This window comes from Musa acuminata, chromosome BXJ3-5 (assembly GCF_036884655.1).
Source record: "Musa acuminata AAA Group cultivar baxijiao chromosome BXJ3-5, Cavendish_Baxijiao_AAA, whole genome shotgun sequence".
In the NCBI taxonomy this organism is placed as follows: Eukaryota; Viridiplantae; Streptophyta; class Magnoliopsida; order Zingiberales; family Musaceae; genus Musa; species Musa acuminata.
The window spans coordinates 9,471,421-9,492,529 of NC_088353.1; the positions used below are offsets into that span (position 1 = coordinate 9,471,421).

Genomic DNA, 21,109 nt, shown 5'->3' on the forward strand with positions numbered 1-21,109 from the left:
CTGCAATATGAAGGCATAAAATAAGCTAAAAGGAAAATAACATCGTGGGTGTCATTAACATAAGAAAACCATAAATGGGCCAAATACCATCCACATAACCTAGAGATATACTTCAGAAGTAGAGCAACTTGCCTTGGTGCTGGATCCAACTACATAATCTTGTCTTTGTTTGAGTGGAGAATAACTGGTGCTTAAATCTAGATAAAGAAAAATGCAAATACAGATGAAACCTCCAAAAAATATCTTCTGAAAATTCCATAACATTCTATATGCAGAACACAACCAAAATTATTTGTCAAAATGATTGAAAGCACAAGTAATCATCTGCATTAAATGTGGCTCATGAGAAGAGTCTTTAAATTTCAGAAAACGAGTAAGAATATCATGTGAATCAGATCCATTTCAGAAAACGAGAAAGCATATTATGTGAATCAGCATCCACTGCTCTAAAATAATCATCTTTTCCAACAATCACCACTATGTTGTCTTGTGCTAGTCAACTTTTATATCTCCTCACTAGCTCCGATGGAGAATTTTGTAGATAATTATCCACGATAACCCACAAGTAAATACAACAACCTTACCAGTATTCTTAGTCTGACACATCATTTATTAATTTAATTCAAAGCAGATCCTAACTTAAGTTATTGCCAATATCATTTCATTCCACTTCCTCTTCATTCTCTTCATCTGCCTTTGCCACCACCTTGTGTGTATAGACGAGGTGGGAAAGTGGAGGATGACAGGTGGGGACAGTGTGTTGGCAGTAATAGTATGGGAAAGGAAGAGGCTGAATAGTACAAAAGATGGTGGAGGAGATAGGTCATCACCAGAGGAGAAACTGCAATGTGCTGGATGAAGAAATGGCAGGATGTTTGCAGCAGAGGCGGAGAAAATTTGCTAAAAGATAAAGAAAAGTAAGATATTCAAAAGATTTTCTTCTTTTGAACTTGCAATGGACTCTTTGAATGAAATGAAAAGCCAAGGTGTTGAGTTGTCAATATAAATAAGGGAGAGGCTTCATTTTAATCATGAGTTACCATGGGGGTCATGTACAAATTTTCCAGTCCTCTACTTCTTAGCAAGTCCATCAACATATCCAAACTATCCATGTCATTTTTCTCCTTGCACAGTTCCAGGAGGTTTGTGATGTTTGTAGGTCTAGGCCTCCACCTGTGTACACCTTCAGATGATGCTGCTGCTTTTATACACAGTAGTGCCTCTGAAAGCCGCTTCTCCTTTGTATAGCCTTCTGCAAGGAACTCCCATGTGTTTGGTTTTGGCTTCCCACCTTTCTCTAGAAATCCATCAAGAACATCTTTTGCCTTACCAACTAGCCCTTCCTTGACGTATGAACTCATTAGGATGTTGCAGATCCTGGGATCATAGCTCGATGTGCTTGATAGCCACTCTTCATATATCACTTCAGCTCCATCCATATCTCCAAGTCGTATCAAAGAAGAAAGCATTGATTGGTAACCCAAATTTAGGATGCTAGGGAAGCTTGATTTGTACCAATTCCAAATTCTATAAACTTCTTCTCTCTTTCCAATATTTCCATAGAGGCCAATAAGATAATTAAAAGGTGTTCGGTCCCTGCCAGTCATTCTGATCTCAGCATCCTTTAAGCAACTCTCTGCCTTTTCAAAATTGCCAAGTCTAGTGTACATTGTAGCAAGTGTAGTGTATGTGGTCCAATTTGCATTTATATTGCTGTCAGAAGTCATTTCTCCTACCACTCGTTCCATCTCCTCTACATCTTCCATAGAAGCACAATTTGTTATCCATATATTATAGGTGTATATATCGAAAGTCACATTTTTCTCTTTCATTTCATTAATCAACATACCAACTTTCTCATGCTCTTCAACGTTCATGTAAAGAGTCATCATGACATTGAATGGAAGAGCATCACTTGCATAGCCTTTGCTTTTCATTGTCTCCATAATGGCCTCTGCCTTGTCTTTGATCTTTGCTTGGCCATAAACATTTAGAAGAGCGCCATATGTGCGCTTGTCCTTTAAGTTATCAGGAAGGTTTGAAAAGTGATTTTCAGCATGTGAAATGCCATGTACTTTAGCAATGAGATCCAACTGAATCGCCATGTCACTAGATGTAAGAGTAAATCGATCCCCTTGTGCAGCCATCCAGTTATAGACCTATTGAAATGAAAAGATGAAAGGTATGACTTATGAGTCTTCTGCAACAGACATGTCATGAAAAATATTCATATACGATTGGAGATGGATCAAACAAGTAGGCTCCATCAATTGGAAAATGGTGTTTCCACTATAAAAATCTTTCTCTAGATCCAGAGTTATCGAACACATCCAATTCTCAGCAAAAGAAGGAAACCAAATAACTAATCTTGACTCTAGAATATTCGGACAAATCCTTTAAACATCCAATCCATGAAAATTATACAAGAAACTACTAAAGCGAAAAACGAATGAGAATGAGAGCAACTACAGGTCTACATTTGCAAGAGCAGCATTACCAATCTTTAATTTTTTTCCCATTATCATTAGCTACAGTATATGTGATACAATTCGCAAATCAATGACCTTAAAAATATTTGAACTACACTATATAATGCATCCTCCAAACTCAGCCATGTTAACAACGTCTCAGCAAGCAAATCATCAGAGTTAAAGTGAAGTAGTGAACCTTGTACTCCTTAGAGTCAATACAGAATCACCAATCAGAAGTTAGTCCTATGATTGATTAGAGTATCTATTACACTTATTGAATTCCCTCCTAGTTGCTACCATTACTAGTCATTACTGATTTTCACATGGTACAGGACCTAGCTGGTAGTGAATTACAAGTTAAATTGCAGACTTCTAGCCATCTACAAAATTTTCATCATGAACTGTCTTTCTTATTTACCCAAGAAATTAAGCTATCTAACCTAGTTAAAAATATAATTGATGAGGGAAGATGTCATTGATGTCTTGATCAGCCTAATGTGGTCCGGACCCGTATGTGTAGGATTGTCCAAGGTGAAAACATCGAGCTCCCGAGATGCCACCTGCACGAAGACCATAGTGGGTAGAGGTTTTCTGACTCAATTTCTCCGACGCCCAAGTTAGTAACACGAGGTGTACGAGTGCAAACGCGAGTAATCAAAAAAAGTAAACTCCTCTTACTCATCGTAGTAAAGATGAGCTTTTATACCTTATCACAAAAGGGCAAAATAGTCCGTGGAATATTCCGCCTCTAACCACTCCCAACGGTCCCCTCTTGGCCTCTTGGGGGCGGAATAGCCCTGGACCTATCTTGGACTCTTGTCCACGTGAGTAGCTGGGTGGATAGTGACCTGGATCTTTTCCTCTCACTGAGGACGCCATGTGGTGGTTACGTGTCAGATAATGATTAGCTGATAGTGTATTCCCTATCAATAATTAAGAAGAACAAGGAGAAAACAAAATAATTTTTACCATATACGTATTTATACTTCTACATTTAAATAAAACATGTGACCAAGTTTATCTGGATTTTTTAAAAGTTTCAAAAGCTTATGTACTTTTAAATTATTAAGAAAAAACTTCTTGAGAAGATTTTGATTAAGTTGGAAAATAGATTCTTTAATTATAGAGATGGATAAATAATTAAATTGATTCTTCATATGAAACATTAGTCATGCATAAATGATCAATGAAATTAATATAATGATCTTAGGCCATTTACACTGCATCACTAAATGATGAGAACAATTGTCGATGGTGCCTCTATCAACCCTACTTGGCCTTAGGCCATGTGTGTAGGAGTCTGAGAACATCCGAAGAGGGGGGTCTGGAGCTTGTCTACACGCCCGACAATGGACTTGCAAGAAGGCCAAGCTCGGGTGGGGTGCCCAATCCGGTCCCTTCTATGCTCAAGTTAGGACCGAAGTGGGGAAAGAGCTCACGGGTGAACAGTAATTGACCTCTGTAATAGTAAAAGAGTGGGCTTATAATAGGTCGAGCCCAAGGGAATATTTTGTAATATGGGTCGAATATTCCCTTTTGGGCTGACCACTATTATTGAGCTTAGGTGGTCGTCATCGCATCCGGGTCCCACCATATGGCTAGCTGCGATTAGAGGGGAAGATTTCTCCCCATCATTGGAGGGGTAGATTGGAGAGGGGCACCTCGAGCGCATTTTCATGCTTAGCCCGAAGGGGGCATCTCGAGCGTATTTTTAGGCTTAACTCGAGGGGGGAACCTCGAACGCATTCTCATGCTTAGCCTGAGAGAGGCGCCTCTAGTGCATTTTCATGCTTAACCGAGGTGGCGTTGAAACTCTCAACCCGAGGGGTTAGGAAGACCATCATATGGGGGTGGACCGCCTCGGGCCCAAAGGCTAGGTTTAACGATGACTCACCCAACCCGATCTTTGGAGTGGTTCAAGAATCCCACAAGATGTTGGGCAACTCTTCAGGACAAGTGCCTTTTGCGTCGGCCACTCGCCTCTTCAGACCCTCGAGTACGGACTAATTTGTCACCTTAGCCAAGTCGTTGGTCTGCGAATGGGCCACCAAACTGAACCATAGCCAGATGCCAAAGGACCGACAAAAGGCCTTAAAGTTGTGATTGTTAAATTGCATCCCATTGTCAGTAATGATTGCCCTCGGGATGCCAAACCAAGTAATGATATTCCTCCACACGAAACCCTCAACGTGCCTATTTGTGATGGAGGCGAGCAGCTCAGCCTCTACCCATTTCGTGAAGTAGTCCACCCCAACTATGACAAGTCATTGTTGCCTAGAGGCCAAGGGAAAGGGTCAGGCATAGTCTATTAGGTTGAAAAGCACCGCAAGCTAGTGCTAGATATGGGCATGTCTCTGGCACTTATCACATCTCTAGGCATAGGCAATTGCGTCCCTTCTCAACGTTGGCCAGTAGTAACCTTGACATAGGACTTTAAAGGCGAGTGTTTGGCCACCAATGTGCTCCCCTCACATTTCCTCATGCACCTCAACCAAGACACACTCGGCTTCCCGAGCGAGGCACTTGAGGAGCGGCTGGCTAAAGGACCTACTATACAAACGGTCATTTATTACACAATGCCACGCTTAATGGTACTTGACTCGCCTCACCGATGCTGGGTCGATCAAGAGTACTTTGTTACTTTTGTACCACAAGATGTCCATCCAAGAGGGTTCGTCCTTAGCCTGAAAGACTTGCAAGATGTCAATGCTCCTCACTGGCAACGTTTCAACCAGCCATCACTCGTCCTTTACCGTCCAAGCTAAGGCGACTCCTGCTAGTGCATCAGCCCGAGCATTCTCCTCTCGAGGTACCTAAAAGATCTCAAACTTCACGAAATAGGGGATTGGCTTGCATACCTCAATGAGGTATCTGGCCATCACCTCGTCTCAAGCTTCGAAGTCTCCTCGGACTTGATCCACGACTAGCTACAAGTCATTGTAAGCCACCAACTCTAAGATGCCTAGCTCCCTTGCCAAATTGAGCCTAGACAGAAGGGCCACATACCATGCCTCATTGTTGGATATCTTACCCGAAGCGCAGGACCTGCTCGTAGATTTATGCATCAGAACTCTTGAGCACAAGTCTAGCACCTCCCCCTTCTATTGTCAATTAATCTATCGATAAAGAGTGTCCACACGAATCGAACTTCCTCATCGACTTAGTTCGCAACACCAACTCCGAGATGAAGTTCGCCAAAGCTTGAGCCTTGATCATTGCTCTTAATGCATAAAGGAGGACGAACTCGCCAAGCTCGATTGACCACCACAATAACCTCCTTGACATGTCGAGTCGAGCTAGCACCTGTCGAAGCGACTGATCGATGATCACTTGTATTGTATGTGCTTGGAAATACAAACACAGCTTCCTTGCAGCCAACACCAGCCAAACGCTAGCTTTTCGATTGGCGGGTAACATAGCTTGGGCCCAGTTAGCATGTGCCTCACATAATAAATCGACCTCTGAACCCCCTCCCCTCGGATCAAAACCGGGTTAACAGTGAGCTCCATGGCAGCCAAGTATAGACTCAACACTTCGCCTGGCCTCGAGGCCATAAGTTGCAGGAGTTTAGCCAAGTGATCTTTGAGGTTACTAAGGGTTGCTTAGCATTCCTCCATCAATACGAACCCTCTCGATTTTTTTAGAGCACGAAAGAATGGAAGGCACTTATCCCTCGACCAAGATAAGAAACAATTGAGAGCTACCACCCTTCCAGCCAATTGCTGGACTTCCTTGGCCAACCTAGCAGACTACATTTCCATAATCCCCTTGTCGTGCACGATGAATCCGAGAAATTTTCCTGAGTTCACGCTAAAGGCACATTTGGCTAGGTTGAGACATATGTTGAATTTCTTCCAAGGTCAGAAAGGTCTCGGTCAAGTTGGTCAAGTGCATGTCAATTGTTTTACCTTTGATAATCATGTCGTCGACATATGCCTCAATCCTCATCTACCCACGAAACATCTTGTTAACCTTTCTCTAGTAAGTGGCTCCTGTGTTCTTAAGTCTGAATGGCATTATTTTGTAGCAATACGTCTCTCGGTCAATGGTAAAGGATGTGTGCTCTCGGTCTTCCGGGGCCATGCGTACTTGATTGTATCCCAAGAAAGTATCCATGAAGGTCAGCAACTCATGGTCAGAAGTGGCATCTACCAGCTAGTTGATTCACGGGAGAGGATAGCTATACTTCGGATAAGCTTTATTCAAGTCGGTATAATCAACGCACATCGACCAGTTACCATTAGCTTTCTTAACAAGTATAACATTGGCTAACCATTGGGGATACTGCACTTCGGATATAAATCTTGTGATTAGCGTCTTATCTACCTCAGCGACGATTGTCGATTGGCAATCAGGAATAAATCTGTGTGGCCTCTACCCGATCGATCAGGCTCTGATAAGTATGTTGAGGCGGTGTGGCGCCACGTTGTCATGGACAAAATTGTAAACGGGGTGTTCGATGTAATACTTATGTATGTTCGTGTTTTTTGGTTTGTTCATGCTTTGCACAGCATGTAGAGGGACGATCGAAAGCTTAACAACCTCATTTTAGTTAAATTTGGTGGTCGTTTTGGCTTGTAAATAAAGGTTGTGTCATGTGGACAATTGTGGGAGATTTTGGTCTGTAGTGGACCATTTTAGACATTTTGTTGTACGACCGTTCAGAGCTTGTGAAGTCTATTTGTAATTTGCATTGGCTATGAAGTATTTGTTGAAATGATTGCTTGTGGATCCCGAGTGAGACGCTTTCTCTAGCCCGTTTTCTCTTTTGTAGGTCCTAAGAGACCATAGAAGGTTTTGGGGAGACTGACCTTTGCAGACGGACACGCAAGGGTGCCGCAAGACTTAGGCAAAGCCAACTAAGTGCATGACATATGGTATCAGAGCGAGACAAGCACTTATAGAAACACTAGGCATGCAAATGTAAGGGACCTGGCGAGGCTACGTTGAGGGCAGCAAGCATACACAACCGTTTGGGGGAAAAATGGCATGGAGATGTAAGAAAAATGAGTCGCTCAGAGGAGCGGGCATCTAAAATTGGCATTCAGAAAAATGGCCAACCCTTCGCGCAAGAGGCACCATGAGGACAAACAAGCTTGGAAGAATACGTAGCGCACAAAGATTAGGATGGCTGAGTTCGAGCTACGGCTCGACGTTAGCAACGATACTTGATGGTGCTCAAGACAAGCGAGGCGCTTGATAAATGATGAGGCCATGCAAGGTGGAATGGGTTGTTCAGCAACCAAAAGAGTTATGCAAAGCTCACAAAGGTGAGGGGAATTACTAACTCGAAAAATTCGATACTCATGCAAGGACTTGTATGCGGACAATGGAATATTCATGGTCATCCCAAGGCGACCAAAACTTGGCGTCATGCAGTGATTTAAAAAGCGCTAGGCGCCAAAAGGCGCCAAGGTCCAAAAACGCCCGAGGCGCTAGGCGCTCGCCCAGGCGCTCGCCCGAGCGAAGCGAGGCGCTAAAATATAAAAATATAAAATATAATTAATAAATATAATTATTTAAAATTTTAAATAAAAATATAAAAATATATAATATAATTAATAAATATAATCACATTAACAGTATAAATCTGCTGACGGAGAAACGAGGAAGCAGCGGCGAGCGGCGGTAGCAGCGGCGGCGAGCGGTGGCAACAGTGGCGGCAGCAGCAGCGACGGCAGCGGCAGCAGCAGCAGCGGCGAGAGGCGGCAGCAGCAGCGGCGAGAGGCGGCAGCGGCAGCGGGAAAGGGAAAGGGAAAGGGAGCGGAAGGCGCGAGCAGCGGGAGGCCTCGAGGGAGGCGCGAGCAGCGGGAAGGCTCGCGGGAGGGCTCGCAGGAGGCGAGAGGGCTTGCGGGAGGCGCGAGCAGCGGGAGGGCTCGCGGGAGGCGTGAGCAGCGGGAGGGCTCGAGGGAGGCGCGAGCAGCGGGAAGGCTCGCAGGAGACGCGAGCAGCGAGAGGGCTCGCGGGAGGCGCGAGCAGCAGGAGGGCTCGCAGGAGGCGCGAGCAGCGAGAGGGCTCGCGGGAGGCACGAGCAGCGGGAAGGCTCGCGGGAGGCGTGAGCAGCGACAGCGGCGAGCAGCGGCAGCGGGAGCAGCGACAGCGAGCGACGAGATCGCGATCGGGATCGGCAGCGGCAGCAGGTTAGGGTTGGGGTTATATCGGTTTAGTTGGTTCGATTGAACCAACTAACAACCGAACCAGGACCGAACCAGACCTAAAATTCTGGTTCGGTTTACCCAGGCGCTCGCCCGAAGCGCCCAGCGCCTGGGCTCGGGCGAGCGCCCAGGCGGCGCCTGATTGAAGCGCGCCGCCTGGGACATTAGCGAGGCGCTCGGGCCTCGCCTCGCCTCGCCCGAGCGCCTAGGCGAGCGCCCGAGCGCCTAGGCGAGCGCCCGAGCGCCTTTTGCAATCACTGGCGTCATGGACCATTGAAACTTTCTCGTCGACATGAGAAGGATACGCCCGTAGGAGGCTGAAGTGTGCAGCGAGTTCAACATGTTGCTAGGCTTGAGGGGTGCAATAAGGGCTGTATTGACGTGGAGTCACAATCTAGCAAAGTGCATTTGCAGGGGCAGAACAATGCACAGTTCATTCAACAAGGCGGAGTAGTCCAAAAGAATGGTGGTCTCCGAAACTTCTATAAGAAAAGATGCGAAGAGAGAAGTTGCTCCAACGGGACAAATACCTTGGAGGGATAAGTCCCGATTCTCTAGAGGGAGAATCATGTGCAACGGGTCGCACATGTTGAGGAGTACGTTAAAACAATAACTCCACAAAGCTTAACGGACCGAGCGAGCGACGATGAGTTGTCGCCTAAACTCGCTTGAGATAATGCATTGGAGGATGCATTGCGAGATCAAGTGGGGGAGCGACCCAGGGCAACACAAATGAAGGCACACTTGGAGACAATATGGAGATCGGACTCAACGAAGGGCTAACCCGTGGAATGGTGGGCACGAGGGCTACCATCAACTCAATGCAAATCAAGGAGCAAAGCAACTATGGTGTAACTTGGTGAACGACCCAAGTCACATGAAGGGAGTTGGCATAGAAGATGGAACATGAAGCGGAGGCACGACAGAGGTCCAAGACATGAACTATTGTAGAGGCAAGAGCAGGATCATGTCATTCCATAGGTCCCTCATTTTGATGGAGCGGACTCATCTTGCACAGTGCTAAAGATGAAGGGAGCTTCGAGGCACATGCACCTTATCTCGGAAAAGCATTTGACGGGGGAACTAAGGCGACTCAACTTGCAGAGGCGAAGTTGGGTTCAGAAGGCCTTAACACGAGACAAGAGGACACAGAGGTGGGTACTCTTAAAGAATATGCCACAATGCTACCATTCAAGTTGTCATAAAGGAAGCGGTGCACAGCAAAGATTATGCTGGTGAGGGCAGAGACCTAGTATCCAAACAATGGTGCACCAATTTCAGCGAAGTTAATGGATTTCGGGAGCTACTAAGCCAGGCAATGGACTGTCCTAGAGCTGTGCTTCGTCTGAGTGTGATCCGAGAGCGAGTGGACGAAGGTCGATTGTCAATGGAGCGAACACAATCAAAGGTGGAAGAAACCCTACGATGTGTTGGCAGAGACCACACATGGAGGGATCGCAATCCAAGTTCATCCCACAATGATTAGCATGCAATGGAGATATCACCAGGATGCGACATAGTGTAGCAGATCGTGGTGGAATAGTTTGTGGTAATACGATACACACGAAACTAGTCCTACGAGGGACTAGATCATACGGAGGAATGATCGAGAGCTACTGGGAGCTTCATTTCGGTGAATAACACGACGGCAAAAAAGACTATGGATTCAATGAGTGAATGCTATTGTATCGCAGAGGCGAGTCTTCCGTGCGTACATTAAATTTTGCATCGGATAAAAGCCTTGGTCATTAGCATATGGGGGCTATGTACCACCGAATATGGGGAGTATATTGAATGCAAGTACTAGTGAGTCCCATGGGAGGGACTTGATCATACAAAGGTATAATCAGAACGGCTAGAGAGTTTAACTACTCCAGAGCTCATATTCGTTAAAGAGAGCCCGACGAGTCAGAGGACAAGACCGAGTAAGCGAACGTTGCTACCAAGGAAGCTAAGGAGAACAAAATCGATACGAACCCTACAACATGATAGCGAAGGTCATGCATAGGAGTTGCAGTCTGTCTTTCCATCGATTAAAGGAAACTGCTCAGAGAATACAAAGGTGTTAAAGCAGGGGATCGAAAGGGGCGAGGAAGCGACGACGTGTCCAAAGGGACTTAGCTACCAAAAAAAACCAAGCATCGGTTAGAAAGGAGATGGACTCAGAAGAGTGACACAGAGCCACAAAGGCAGATTTACCGATCATGAAGAAAGGGACGCAGATGCGAGGTGACGGATAGTAGGGCCATGGGCATGCAACGCTATGGTACCGCAGAGGCGGGACTTCCGTGAAGTCATCAATCCCTTGTTCTCATGGAGGGAGAACGCTTGGTCGTGAAAGGGGCCGAGGAGGTGGAGAATGCAGAAGCAAACTCTAAGTACCGAGACAAGGCTGAAGGACAGAGGCCAGGGAACTTCGTAAGACCGATGTCAATGAGCTTCTCATCAAGATAGCCGAAAGTGAAGGACTTCGGATCGATGCAAGAGTGCTCGACCAAGGAACGAAGTAGGCAGTATGCGGTGTTGTACCTTTGCGACTCAGAGGAGTAGGCAACAAAGATGATGGAGAAGACGGTACAATCCCAGAGATGACTAAAACTATTAGAGACTTGCTCCAAGTTAGGGTGAAAACTTATTGCATTCTAGAAGCTCGATGGCATTGAGAAGGTGAATCACAGTAACTAACTCAACGCAAGGAATACAAACAGTTCGAGTGCTTCAAAAGTGTGAGCAAAGAGCAGGTGAAGGTTAGTAACCAACTCGATGCATGGAGTACCATCCTCGAGTTGGCAAGCAAAGTCAAATAATCGAGTACCACAATTCTCTTATCTATCCAGCAGAGTAGCTCTGCACAGGTTCAAAGACCCTTCGAAGAAACCTAGTGGAAGATAATAGTTGTCAAATCCTCATTAATGGTGATCAGTGTCACTGAGAGTAAATTATCCACTTCAATTCCTAATAGAATGTCAATCGAAAGTGGAAGTGATGCGAACCTACTTGGAAGTGACAACTAAGTGAAAAGAATCGATGGGCAAATTTTGTGGAGGAAGGACCCAAAAAACTTCAAAAGTTTACGAGGCAATGCTCGTTAAAACTCCAACATGCATCCATCCAGTTCAAGCGACATGAGGCATTTAATAGACTGATGCATACTAAGGATGGTCTTTTCCTTCATCTGAAGGATCCGCAGGAACCAACATTGATCAACACAACTCAACCAACCCCACACTAGAATCAGAGTCATTGACGAGTTGAAGCAGCATAGCGGATTAAAAGTTTGACTACTCAACAACAACAGCGGAGAGCAGTTGGGAGCCAAGAGGCGCATTGCAGCTGGAGTAGAAGATTGAAGACTCAGTAAAGGCGAGGAGTTGCAGCGTCGACAAAGGTTTCGACGAGGACGTCGAAGGAACAAGTGGGGAAGAATGTCACGGACAAAATTGTAAACGGGGTATTCAATGTAATGCTTATGTATGTCCGTGTCTTTTAGTTTGTTCATGCTTTGTACAACATGTAGAGAGACGATCGAAAGCTTAACAGCCCCATTTTAGTTGGGTTTAGTGGTCATTTTTGGCTTGAAATAAAGGTTGTGTCATGTGGACACTTGTAAGAAATTTCGATCTATAGTGGACCATTTTGGACCCTTTATTATGTGACCGTTCAGAGCTTGTGAAGTTTATTTGTAATTTGCATTGGCTATGAAGTGTTTACTAAAATGATTGTTTGTGGATCCAGAGTGAGACGCTTTCTCTAACCCGTTTTCTCTTTTGTAGGTCCTAAGGGACCATAGGAGGTTTCGGGGAGGCTGACCTTTGTGAACGGACACGTAAGGGTGCCACATAACTTAAGCAAAATAAACTAAGTGCGTGACAACGTGGGGGTCGATCCCTAGCATATCCTTTGTCGACCAAGCAAAAACTTCAAAGTTCTCCTAGAGGAAGTTGAATAGCTCCACTCGATTGGGCTCTAGGAGTGCCAACTTGACCGTCACTATGCAATCTAGCATGGCCCGATTCAAAGGCACCTCTAGGAGTGGCTCGTCCAACTCGAGATAAGAAGTCGGCTTTGCTCCTTCTCAGGGGTCTATCAGTGGTTGTTCGGCACACAACTTATTCGACAAGGACACTACTATCATATAACATTGTCAGGATTCCTTCGAATTGTTTCTCAACTCTCCAACTCTCGACCTAGTGGGGAACTTCATGAATATGTGGTAGGTTGATACTACCGCCTTTAACCTATTCAGAGTCAGTCAACCAATGATTGCGTTATATGTCGAGGGGATATCAACCACCATGAACTTGGCAAGCACCGTCTCGGAATGGATCTCATCTTCAAATGTCACGTGGAGGTTGATGATGCCGAGAGGGGAGATAGTGTTGCCCGTGAACCCTGTGAGAGAACAAGATATGGGGTTGAGGTCATTAGTAATGAGACCCAATTTTTGAAATACATCAAGTAAAGGATGTCAGTCAAGCTACATATATTAATCATGACTCTCTTGCCCTGAGCATTGATCATCTTGACGAAGACAACGAACGCGTCATCATGGTTAGGGTCAAGGTGCTTTGACTCCTCCAGGAAGACTATCTTCGGATCACCGTCACATGTCAACGTTGTCGGCCACCACTCTAGCATAGGCTCTCCGGCTCGACGAACTATCCCCTCCGAGGCAAGCCCACTGACTATCACATCGATCTACCTCTTAACGGGGTCCTCAAGTTTTCAGTAGGGCTTTCGCCTTCTTCGGACATAACGACCGAGGTGTCCTCAATGGACAAGCTCCTCGAACTGCTCCTTAAGGTCGAGGCAATCCTCGATGTCATGGTTGTGGTCTCGGTGGAAATGACAGTACTTTGTCTTATCTCTTCTACCGAGGGTTAATCTCAATGGGTACGGATCCCAAAGCATTCCTTTTTCTTAAACCTACAAGAAGACTTCAATCCGAGACATGCAAAGGGGGGTGAGGTAGATCCTTCGTCGAGACGGTCTCACCCAATCCCACGTACAGCGCCAAGGGGATCTAGGTACAAGAACAGAGGAGGGTGCTTTGGTTTCGAGCACTTCTAGGACTCTTTCCTCCTCCCCGCTACCATCGCATCAACAGTGATGTATTGGTTAACCCTTTGCAGCATCTTAGGCATAGTGGTTGGCTGTCTCTTTATCAACGACCAAAAGAGCCTAGAGTGTCGGAGCCCCATTATGAACGCCTAGATCAGCAGTGAGGGGTGGGCGTCGACAATTCCCCTAGCCTCATTTGTGAACCAAGTGACAAACTCAACCAGCGACTCACCCTCCGCCTGTCGGATGTCGAGGAGGGTGGTTGTTGAGCGTCGAGGACGTACGTTGCTCATAAAGTGCTCTTCAAACTCCCACGCGAGTTGGCGAAGGAGTCGACCAAGAGAGGTCTCAACTTGGTGTACCAATCTTGAGCCGTCCTCCTCAAGGTCATATGTAATGTCCGATACATCAACATGTCAAACGTACCATAGAGTGCCATTTGCGTATGGAAGGTTGCCACGTGCTTCACCAGTGTTAGCGCCTCCATTGAATACTTTCAGGCTAGGGAGTCAGAAACCCAAGGGGACGAGCACCTCCTATATGTGTCGAGCAAGGGGAGGCTTAACCGAGGCAAAGCCAACCAAACCCCCTACCTTCACCATGTGGAACTCGTGACACATGTCCTCCAAGTACAAGTCTATCTGTTGGAGCTACGTTGGAAGGGTGTATTCTGAATCTACCGACTAAGCCTCTAACTCGGGGGCATTCAATTAGGGGCAATGTGGCCCACTAAACTCGAACATAAGAGATCTCAGGACTCCCTCGGTCAAAGCGTCGGTAGGTCAAAGTAGCTCGGCCACTGCCTATGTCAGAGCATGTCGGTGGGGCTTTGCCTGGTCTGTAGCACCGTTGGATGTTGAGGGATTACGGGCATCAACTAAGCCAACTGCGAGAGTAAGGGCACAACCAACTGCATTATCCTCATTAGCATCTGAACCTGTTGGGCAAGGTTCATAAAGACCGGTTGGCACTAACATGTGGGTCAAAGTCGCCACCGGAGGAGCGAAACCAAGGTCGTTGAATAGGCACCAGTATTGCATGGGTGTATGGGCAGAATTGGTGGCGCCGAGGGATGAAAAGGTCAGTTGTTGACCCCCTTGAGTGAACATACTGTGAGTCGACGACAGTGCACCCTCACTTGAGCACTCATTCTGCGGGTCAATGGCATGATGCTCCTACTAGATTGGGCCCTCCTAGTTGTCACAGACTTAGCTGGTTTTGCCTAAGTCGTGCGGCACCCTTGTGTGTCCGTCCGCAAAGGTCAGCCTCCCCGAAGCCTCCCATGGTCCCTTAGGACCCACAAAAGAGAAAACGGGTTAGAGAAAACGCCTCATTCGGGATCCACAAGCAAACATTTCCGAAAACACTTCATAGACAATGCAAATTACAAACAAACTTTACAAGCTCTGAACAGTTGCACAACAAAGGGTCAATATGGTCCATTATAGGCCGAAAATCTCTCACAAGTGTCTACATGACACCACCTTTATTTACAAGCCTAAGAAGGCCATCAAACCCAACTAAAATGGGGTTGTTAAGCCTTCGACCATTCCTCTACGTGCTGTGTAAAGCATGAACAAACAGAAAGACACGGACATACACAAGTATTACATCAAACATCCTGTTTAGAAATTTATCCGTAACATTCTCCCCCACTTATTCTTTCGACGTCCTCGTCGAAGCCTTTGTCGACACTGCAACTCCTCGCCTTTGCTGAGTCTTCAATCTTTTGCTCCAGCTGCAATGCGCCTCTTGGCTCCCAACTACTCTCCACTGCTGTTTTTGAGTAGTCGAACCTTTGATACGCCATGCTACTTCAACTCGCCAATGACTCTGACTCTAGTGTGGGGTTGGCTGAGTTGTGTTGATCCCTGTTGGTTCCTACGGATCCTCCAGATAAAGGAAAAGACCATCCTTACTATGCGTCAGTCTCTCAAATGCCTCATGCTGCTTAAACTGGGTGGATGCTTATTGGAGCTTTAACAAACATCGCCTCGCAAACTTTTGATGTTTTGGGTCCTTCCTACATAAAATTTGTCTATCAACTCTTATTTCACTTAGTTGTCCCTTCCAAGTAAGTTTGCATCACTTCCACTTTCGATTGGCATTTCGTTGGGAAATGAAACGGACAATCTACTCTCAGTAGCACTGATCACCGTTGGTGAGGATTCAACAACTATTGTCTTCCATTATCTTCGAAGGATCTTTGAACCTGTGCAGAGCTCCTCTGTTAGATAGATAAGAGAATTGGGGTACTCAGTTTCGCCCATTCTCTTAAGAGTTGAGAATGCAAAGGTTACTTGACTTTGCCCGCCTCCTCGAGGTTGTACTCCATACATCGAACTGATTACTGACCTTCGCCTACTCTTCGCTCATACTTCTGAAGCACTCGAAGTGTTTGCACTCCTTGCATTGAGTTAGCTACTGTGATTCACCTTCCCAATGCCATCAAACTTCTAGAATGCAAGAAGTTTTCACCCTAACTTGGAGTAATTCTCTAATAGATCTAGTCACCTCTGGGATTGTATCGTCTTCTCCATCAACCCTGCCGCCTACTCCATTGAGTAGCAAAGGTACAGTACCGCGTATTGCCTGCTTCGTTCCTTGGTCATGCACTCTTGCATGACCCGAAGTCCTTCACTTTCGGCTATCTTGATGAGAAGCTCATTGACACCGGTCTTACGAAGTTCCTTGGCCTCTGCCCTTCAGCCTTGTCTCGGTACTTGGAGTTTGCCTCTGCATGCTCCACCTCCTCGGCCCCCTTTCACGACCAAGCGCTCTCCCACCATGAGAGCAAGGGATCAATGACTTTCACGGAAGTCCCGCCTTTGCGGTACCATGGCGCTACCATGCCCATGGCCCTACTATCCATCGCCTTGCATCTGCATCCCTTTTCTTCACGATCAGTAGATATGTCTCTGTGGCACTCCTCCGAGTCCACCTCCATTCTAACTGATGCTTGATTTTGGATAGCTAAGTCCCTCTGGACTTATCGTCGCTTCCTCGCCCCTTTCGACCCCCTGCTTCAACACCTCTGTGTTCTCCAAGCAGCTCCCTTTGGTCGATGGAAAGACAAACTGCAACTCCCATGCATGACCTCTGCCATCACGTTGTAGGATTTGCATCGATTATGTTCTTCTTAGCTTCCTTGGTAGCAACGTTCGCTTACTCGACCTTGTCCTCTGATTTGTCGGGCTCCTTTAAGCGAATATGGGCTCTGGAGCAGTCCAACTCTCTAGTTGCTTCGATCATACCTCAATATGATCAAGTCCCTCCCATGGAACTCATTGGTACTTGCATTCGAACTTTTCCCTTGGTGGAACACAGCCCCCATATGCTGATGACCAAGGCTTTCATCCGATGCAAAATTCAATGCACGCACGGAAGACCCGTCTCTGCGGTACCATGGCCTTCACTCCTTGAATCCATGGCCCTTCTTACCGTCGTGTTGTTCACCGATGTAGAGCTTCCAGTAGCTCCCGATCATACCTCCATATGATCTAGTCCCTCACGGGACTCATTCACGTGTATCGCATTGCCACGAATTGTTCCACCATGATCCGCTGCACCATGTCACCTCCTGGTGACATCTACATTGTATTCTGATCCTTGTGGGATGAACTCGAATTGTGATCCCTCCATGTGTGGCCTCTGCCAATACATCGCAAGGTCTCTTCCACCTTCGATTTTATTCGCTCTTTTGGCAATCGACCTTCATCCACCCACTCTTGGGTCACACCTAGATGAAGCACCGCTCTAGGACAGTCCGTCGCCTAGTAGCTACCGAAGTCCCCCGACTTCGCTGCAATTAGTGCACCATTGTCGGGATCCTGAGCCTTTGCCCCTACCAGCACAATCTCCGCTGCGCACCGCTTCCTTCATAGCAACTTGAATGGCAACACTATGGCATATTCTTTAAGAGTATCCGCCTCCGCGTCCTCTTGCCCCGTGCCAAGGCCTTCTGAACCCAACTTCGCCTCCGCAAGTTGAGTCGCCTTAGTTCCTCCATCAAATGCTTCTCCAAGATAAGGTGCATGTGCCCAGAAGCTCCCTTCGTCTTTGGCACCATGCAAGATGAATCCGCTCCGTCAAAATAAAGGACCCATAGAACAACATGATCCTGCTCTTGCCTCTAAAAGAGTTCATGTCCTTGACCTCTGTCCAAGGAAAGCACTGTGCCTCCGCTCCATGTTCCATCTGCTATGCTGGCTCCCTTCATGCGGCTTGGGTACTTCGCCAAGTTACACCCAAGTTGCTCTGCTCCTCGTTTTTGCATTGAGTTGATGGTGACCCTCGCGCCCACCATTCCACGGGCCAGCCCTCCCTTGAGTCTGATCTCCATATCGACTCCAAGTGTGCCTTCATTTGTGTTGTTTTGGGTCGCTCCTCCACTTGATCTCGCAATGCATCCACCAATGCATTCTCTCAAGCGAGATCATGCGACAACTCCTCGCCACTTGCTCGGTCCATTAAGCTTCGTCGAGTTGTTGTTTGTTGAGGTACTCCTCAACATGTGCGGTATGTTGCATATGATTCTCCCTCTGGAGAGCCGGGACTTATCCCTCTTGGATATCGATCCCGTTGGAGCAACATCTCTCTTCGTTTCGGAGACCACCATCCCCTTGGACTACTCAGATTTGCTGAACAAATTGTGCATTGTTCTGCCTCCTGCAAACGCACTTGTAAGATTGCGACTCCACATCAATGTAGCCCCCACTGCACCACTCAAGGCCTAGCAACATGCTGAACTCGCTGCACACTTCAGCCTCCTACGAACGTATCCTTCAAATGCTGAAGAGAAAGTTTCAATGCTCCATGGCGCCGAGTTTCGATCACCTTGAGATGGCCGCGAACATTCCATCGTCCGCATATAAGCCCATGCATGAGTACCGAATTCTTCGAGTTAGCAATTCCCCTCACCTCTGTGAGCTTTGCACAACTCTTTCGGTCGCCGAGCAACTCATTCCACCTTGCATGGTCTCATCCTTTACCAAGCGCCTCGCTTGCCTTAAGCACCATCAAGTATAGTTGTCAACGTTGAGCCGTAGCTCAAACTCAACCATCCCAACTTTTGTGCGCTCCGCATTCTTCCAAGCTTGCCTGTTCTCGTGGTGCCTCTTGCGCGAAGGGTTGGTCATTCCTCTGAATGTCAATCTCATATGCTCGCTCCTCCGAACGACTCTTTTTCCCTACATCTCTATGCTCGTTTTCCCCCAAACGGTCGCGCGTGTGCTGACTGCCCTCGATGCAACCCCGCTAGGTCCCCCACGTTTCAATGCCAAGTGTTTCTATGAGTGCTTGTCCCGCTCTGATACCATCTATCACAGACTTAGCTGGTTTTACCTAAGTCGTGCGGGACCCTTGCATGTCCGTCCGCAAATGTCAGCCTTCCCGAAACCTCTCATGGTCCCTTAAGACCCACAAAAGAGAATACGGGTTAGAGAAAACGCCTCATTCGGGATCCACAAGCAAACATTTCTTAAAACACTTCATAGACAATGCAAATTACAAACAGACTTTACAAGCTCTGAACAGTTGCACAACAAAGGGTCAATATGGTCCATTACAGATCGAAAATCTCTCACAAGTGTCTACATGACACGACCTTTATTTACAAGCCTAAGAAGGCCACCAAATCCAACTATAATTGGGCTATTAAGCCTTCAACCGTTCCTCTATGTGTTGTGCAAAGCATGAACAAACAGAAAGACACGGACATACACAAGTATTACATCAAACATCCTGTTTAGAATTTTGTCCGTGACATAGTGCCAAAATAATTGGGACAGTTGTCAATGATGCCTCTGTCAACCCGACTCGGTCTTGGGTCCCATATGCAACAGTTTGAGAACATCCAAAGAGGGTCTGGAGCTCGTCTACATGCCCAACAATCGACTTGCAGGAAGACCAGGCTTGAGTGGGGTGCCCAATCCGATCCCTCTAATGCTTGAGATAGGGCCGAAGTGGGGAAAGAACTCATCGATAAATAGTAACTGACATCTATAATAGTGAAAGAGAGGGCCTTTATAGTAGGTGGGGCCTAAGGGAATATTCCACAATATGGGCCGAATATTCCCTTTTAGGCTTACCACTATTGCTAAGCTTGGGTGGTCGCCACCTCATCCAGGTCCCACCACTTGGCAAACTGAGATTGGAGGGGTAGATTTCTCCACATCACTAAATATAATATTCTTTATGATGAATGTGTAAAGAAAGCTAGTTAATAACTAGATATTGAAGTGGTATTATTGACATGGTATTTATACACAATGCCATTTGTTTATGGACGCTGATAATTTTCTTTAGTTTACTTACCTCAAAAAAGACTAAACACTAGCTTCCATATCAAAATTATCATAGACCACCAACCAGTCATCTTGTGAGTTTCCAAGCCTATGGAATTTATAGAGCTATCTCCTTGGAACATTCAGCTTAAATTGCATATGTAGACTATAGAGCTTCAGAAATATGGTGGTGATCATGGTCACAGATGTGACAGTTTTCTTAGAGAGGGTGTGTGCTAAGACCATACGTCTAGTGGTGAACACTCTTTTTACTTTTTAATGGACTTCAAATTTACAAGAAACAGAGCATACTTGATCTTACTTAAAGGAATACTACATGTACGAATAGAGAAGGATGAAGACATAATCTATAGAACCTATCATTACTTTGGTTTAGCCATAGAATACTAGTAATTTCACCTAACCTTCGAGGATATTTCACAAGGATCAGAAAATAATCTACAAGAACGATTACTTGTAAGAATATCATATGTATATTAGTCACAGAAATTTCTACGCAGCATACCTACACTAGTAGGTTGACAGAGCCGCCATGAGGCCACTACCGGACTCTAAATCACTCATAAAGCATTCAAACAAAAAGAATATAAGTAATTCCAGATCAAGTTTACAAGAATCAGTAAGAGGGAGAAAAAATATATCCTTTTAGGTACCTCAAGAGAAAGCTTGTGGCGGCGGAACTTCCTCAGCTCCTTGGCGACGCGGCAGAGGTCCCACTTCGATAGCCGCCTCTCCTCCGCCTCCCACCGGTCCAGCACGATCCCGGACCCGAGGCTGGGGTCCTCCATGGTGGAGATCCGGCGGTAGAGCAAGTTCCACTTAAGCACCGGCCTCCGCTCATAGTCCACCGTCCCGTAGCTATGGACCTGAGAGATCGAACAGAGGATCGGGTACCCGGGTCTCCGCTCGGACTGCAGGACGGCAACGTTCTGGTGGAACCCTAAAGTAAATTTGGAATAAGAAGCGGAAGAAGAAAGGGAGGAGGAGGAGGAGGAGATGGGGAGAGCTTGGAAAGGAAGAGAGCAGGGGGAAATGCCAGAGCGGAGAAGCATTTTGAGGGTTCTCGGAAGAAAGCGTTCGACCAAATGCTTTCAGATTTAGATGGGGGAAGCGGGTT

At 46.4% G+C, this 21,109-nt stretch overlaps 1 protein-coding gene across 1 annotated transcript; it reads right to left on the bottom strand.

Annotated features, from left to right (window-relative positions):
• Nucleotides 1-382: 382 nt before the first annotated feature.
• Nucleotides 383-21,100, bottom strand: LOC135639101 (pentatricopeptide repeat-containing protein At1g02150-like). Its single transcript, XM_065152875.1, has 2 exons — nt 20,646-21,100; nt 383-2,159 (listed from the first exon to the last, which is right to left on the bottom strand). Exons 1-2 carry the CDS (start codon nt 21,042-21,044, stop codon nt 1,026-1,028), a joined length of 1,533 nt encoding a protein of 510 aa, XP_065008947.1. The 5' UTR covers nt 21,045-21,100; the 3' UTR covers nt 383-1,025.
• Between the last annotated feature and the right edge of the window lie 9 nt (nt 21,101-21,109).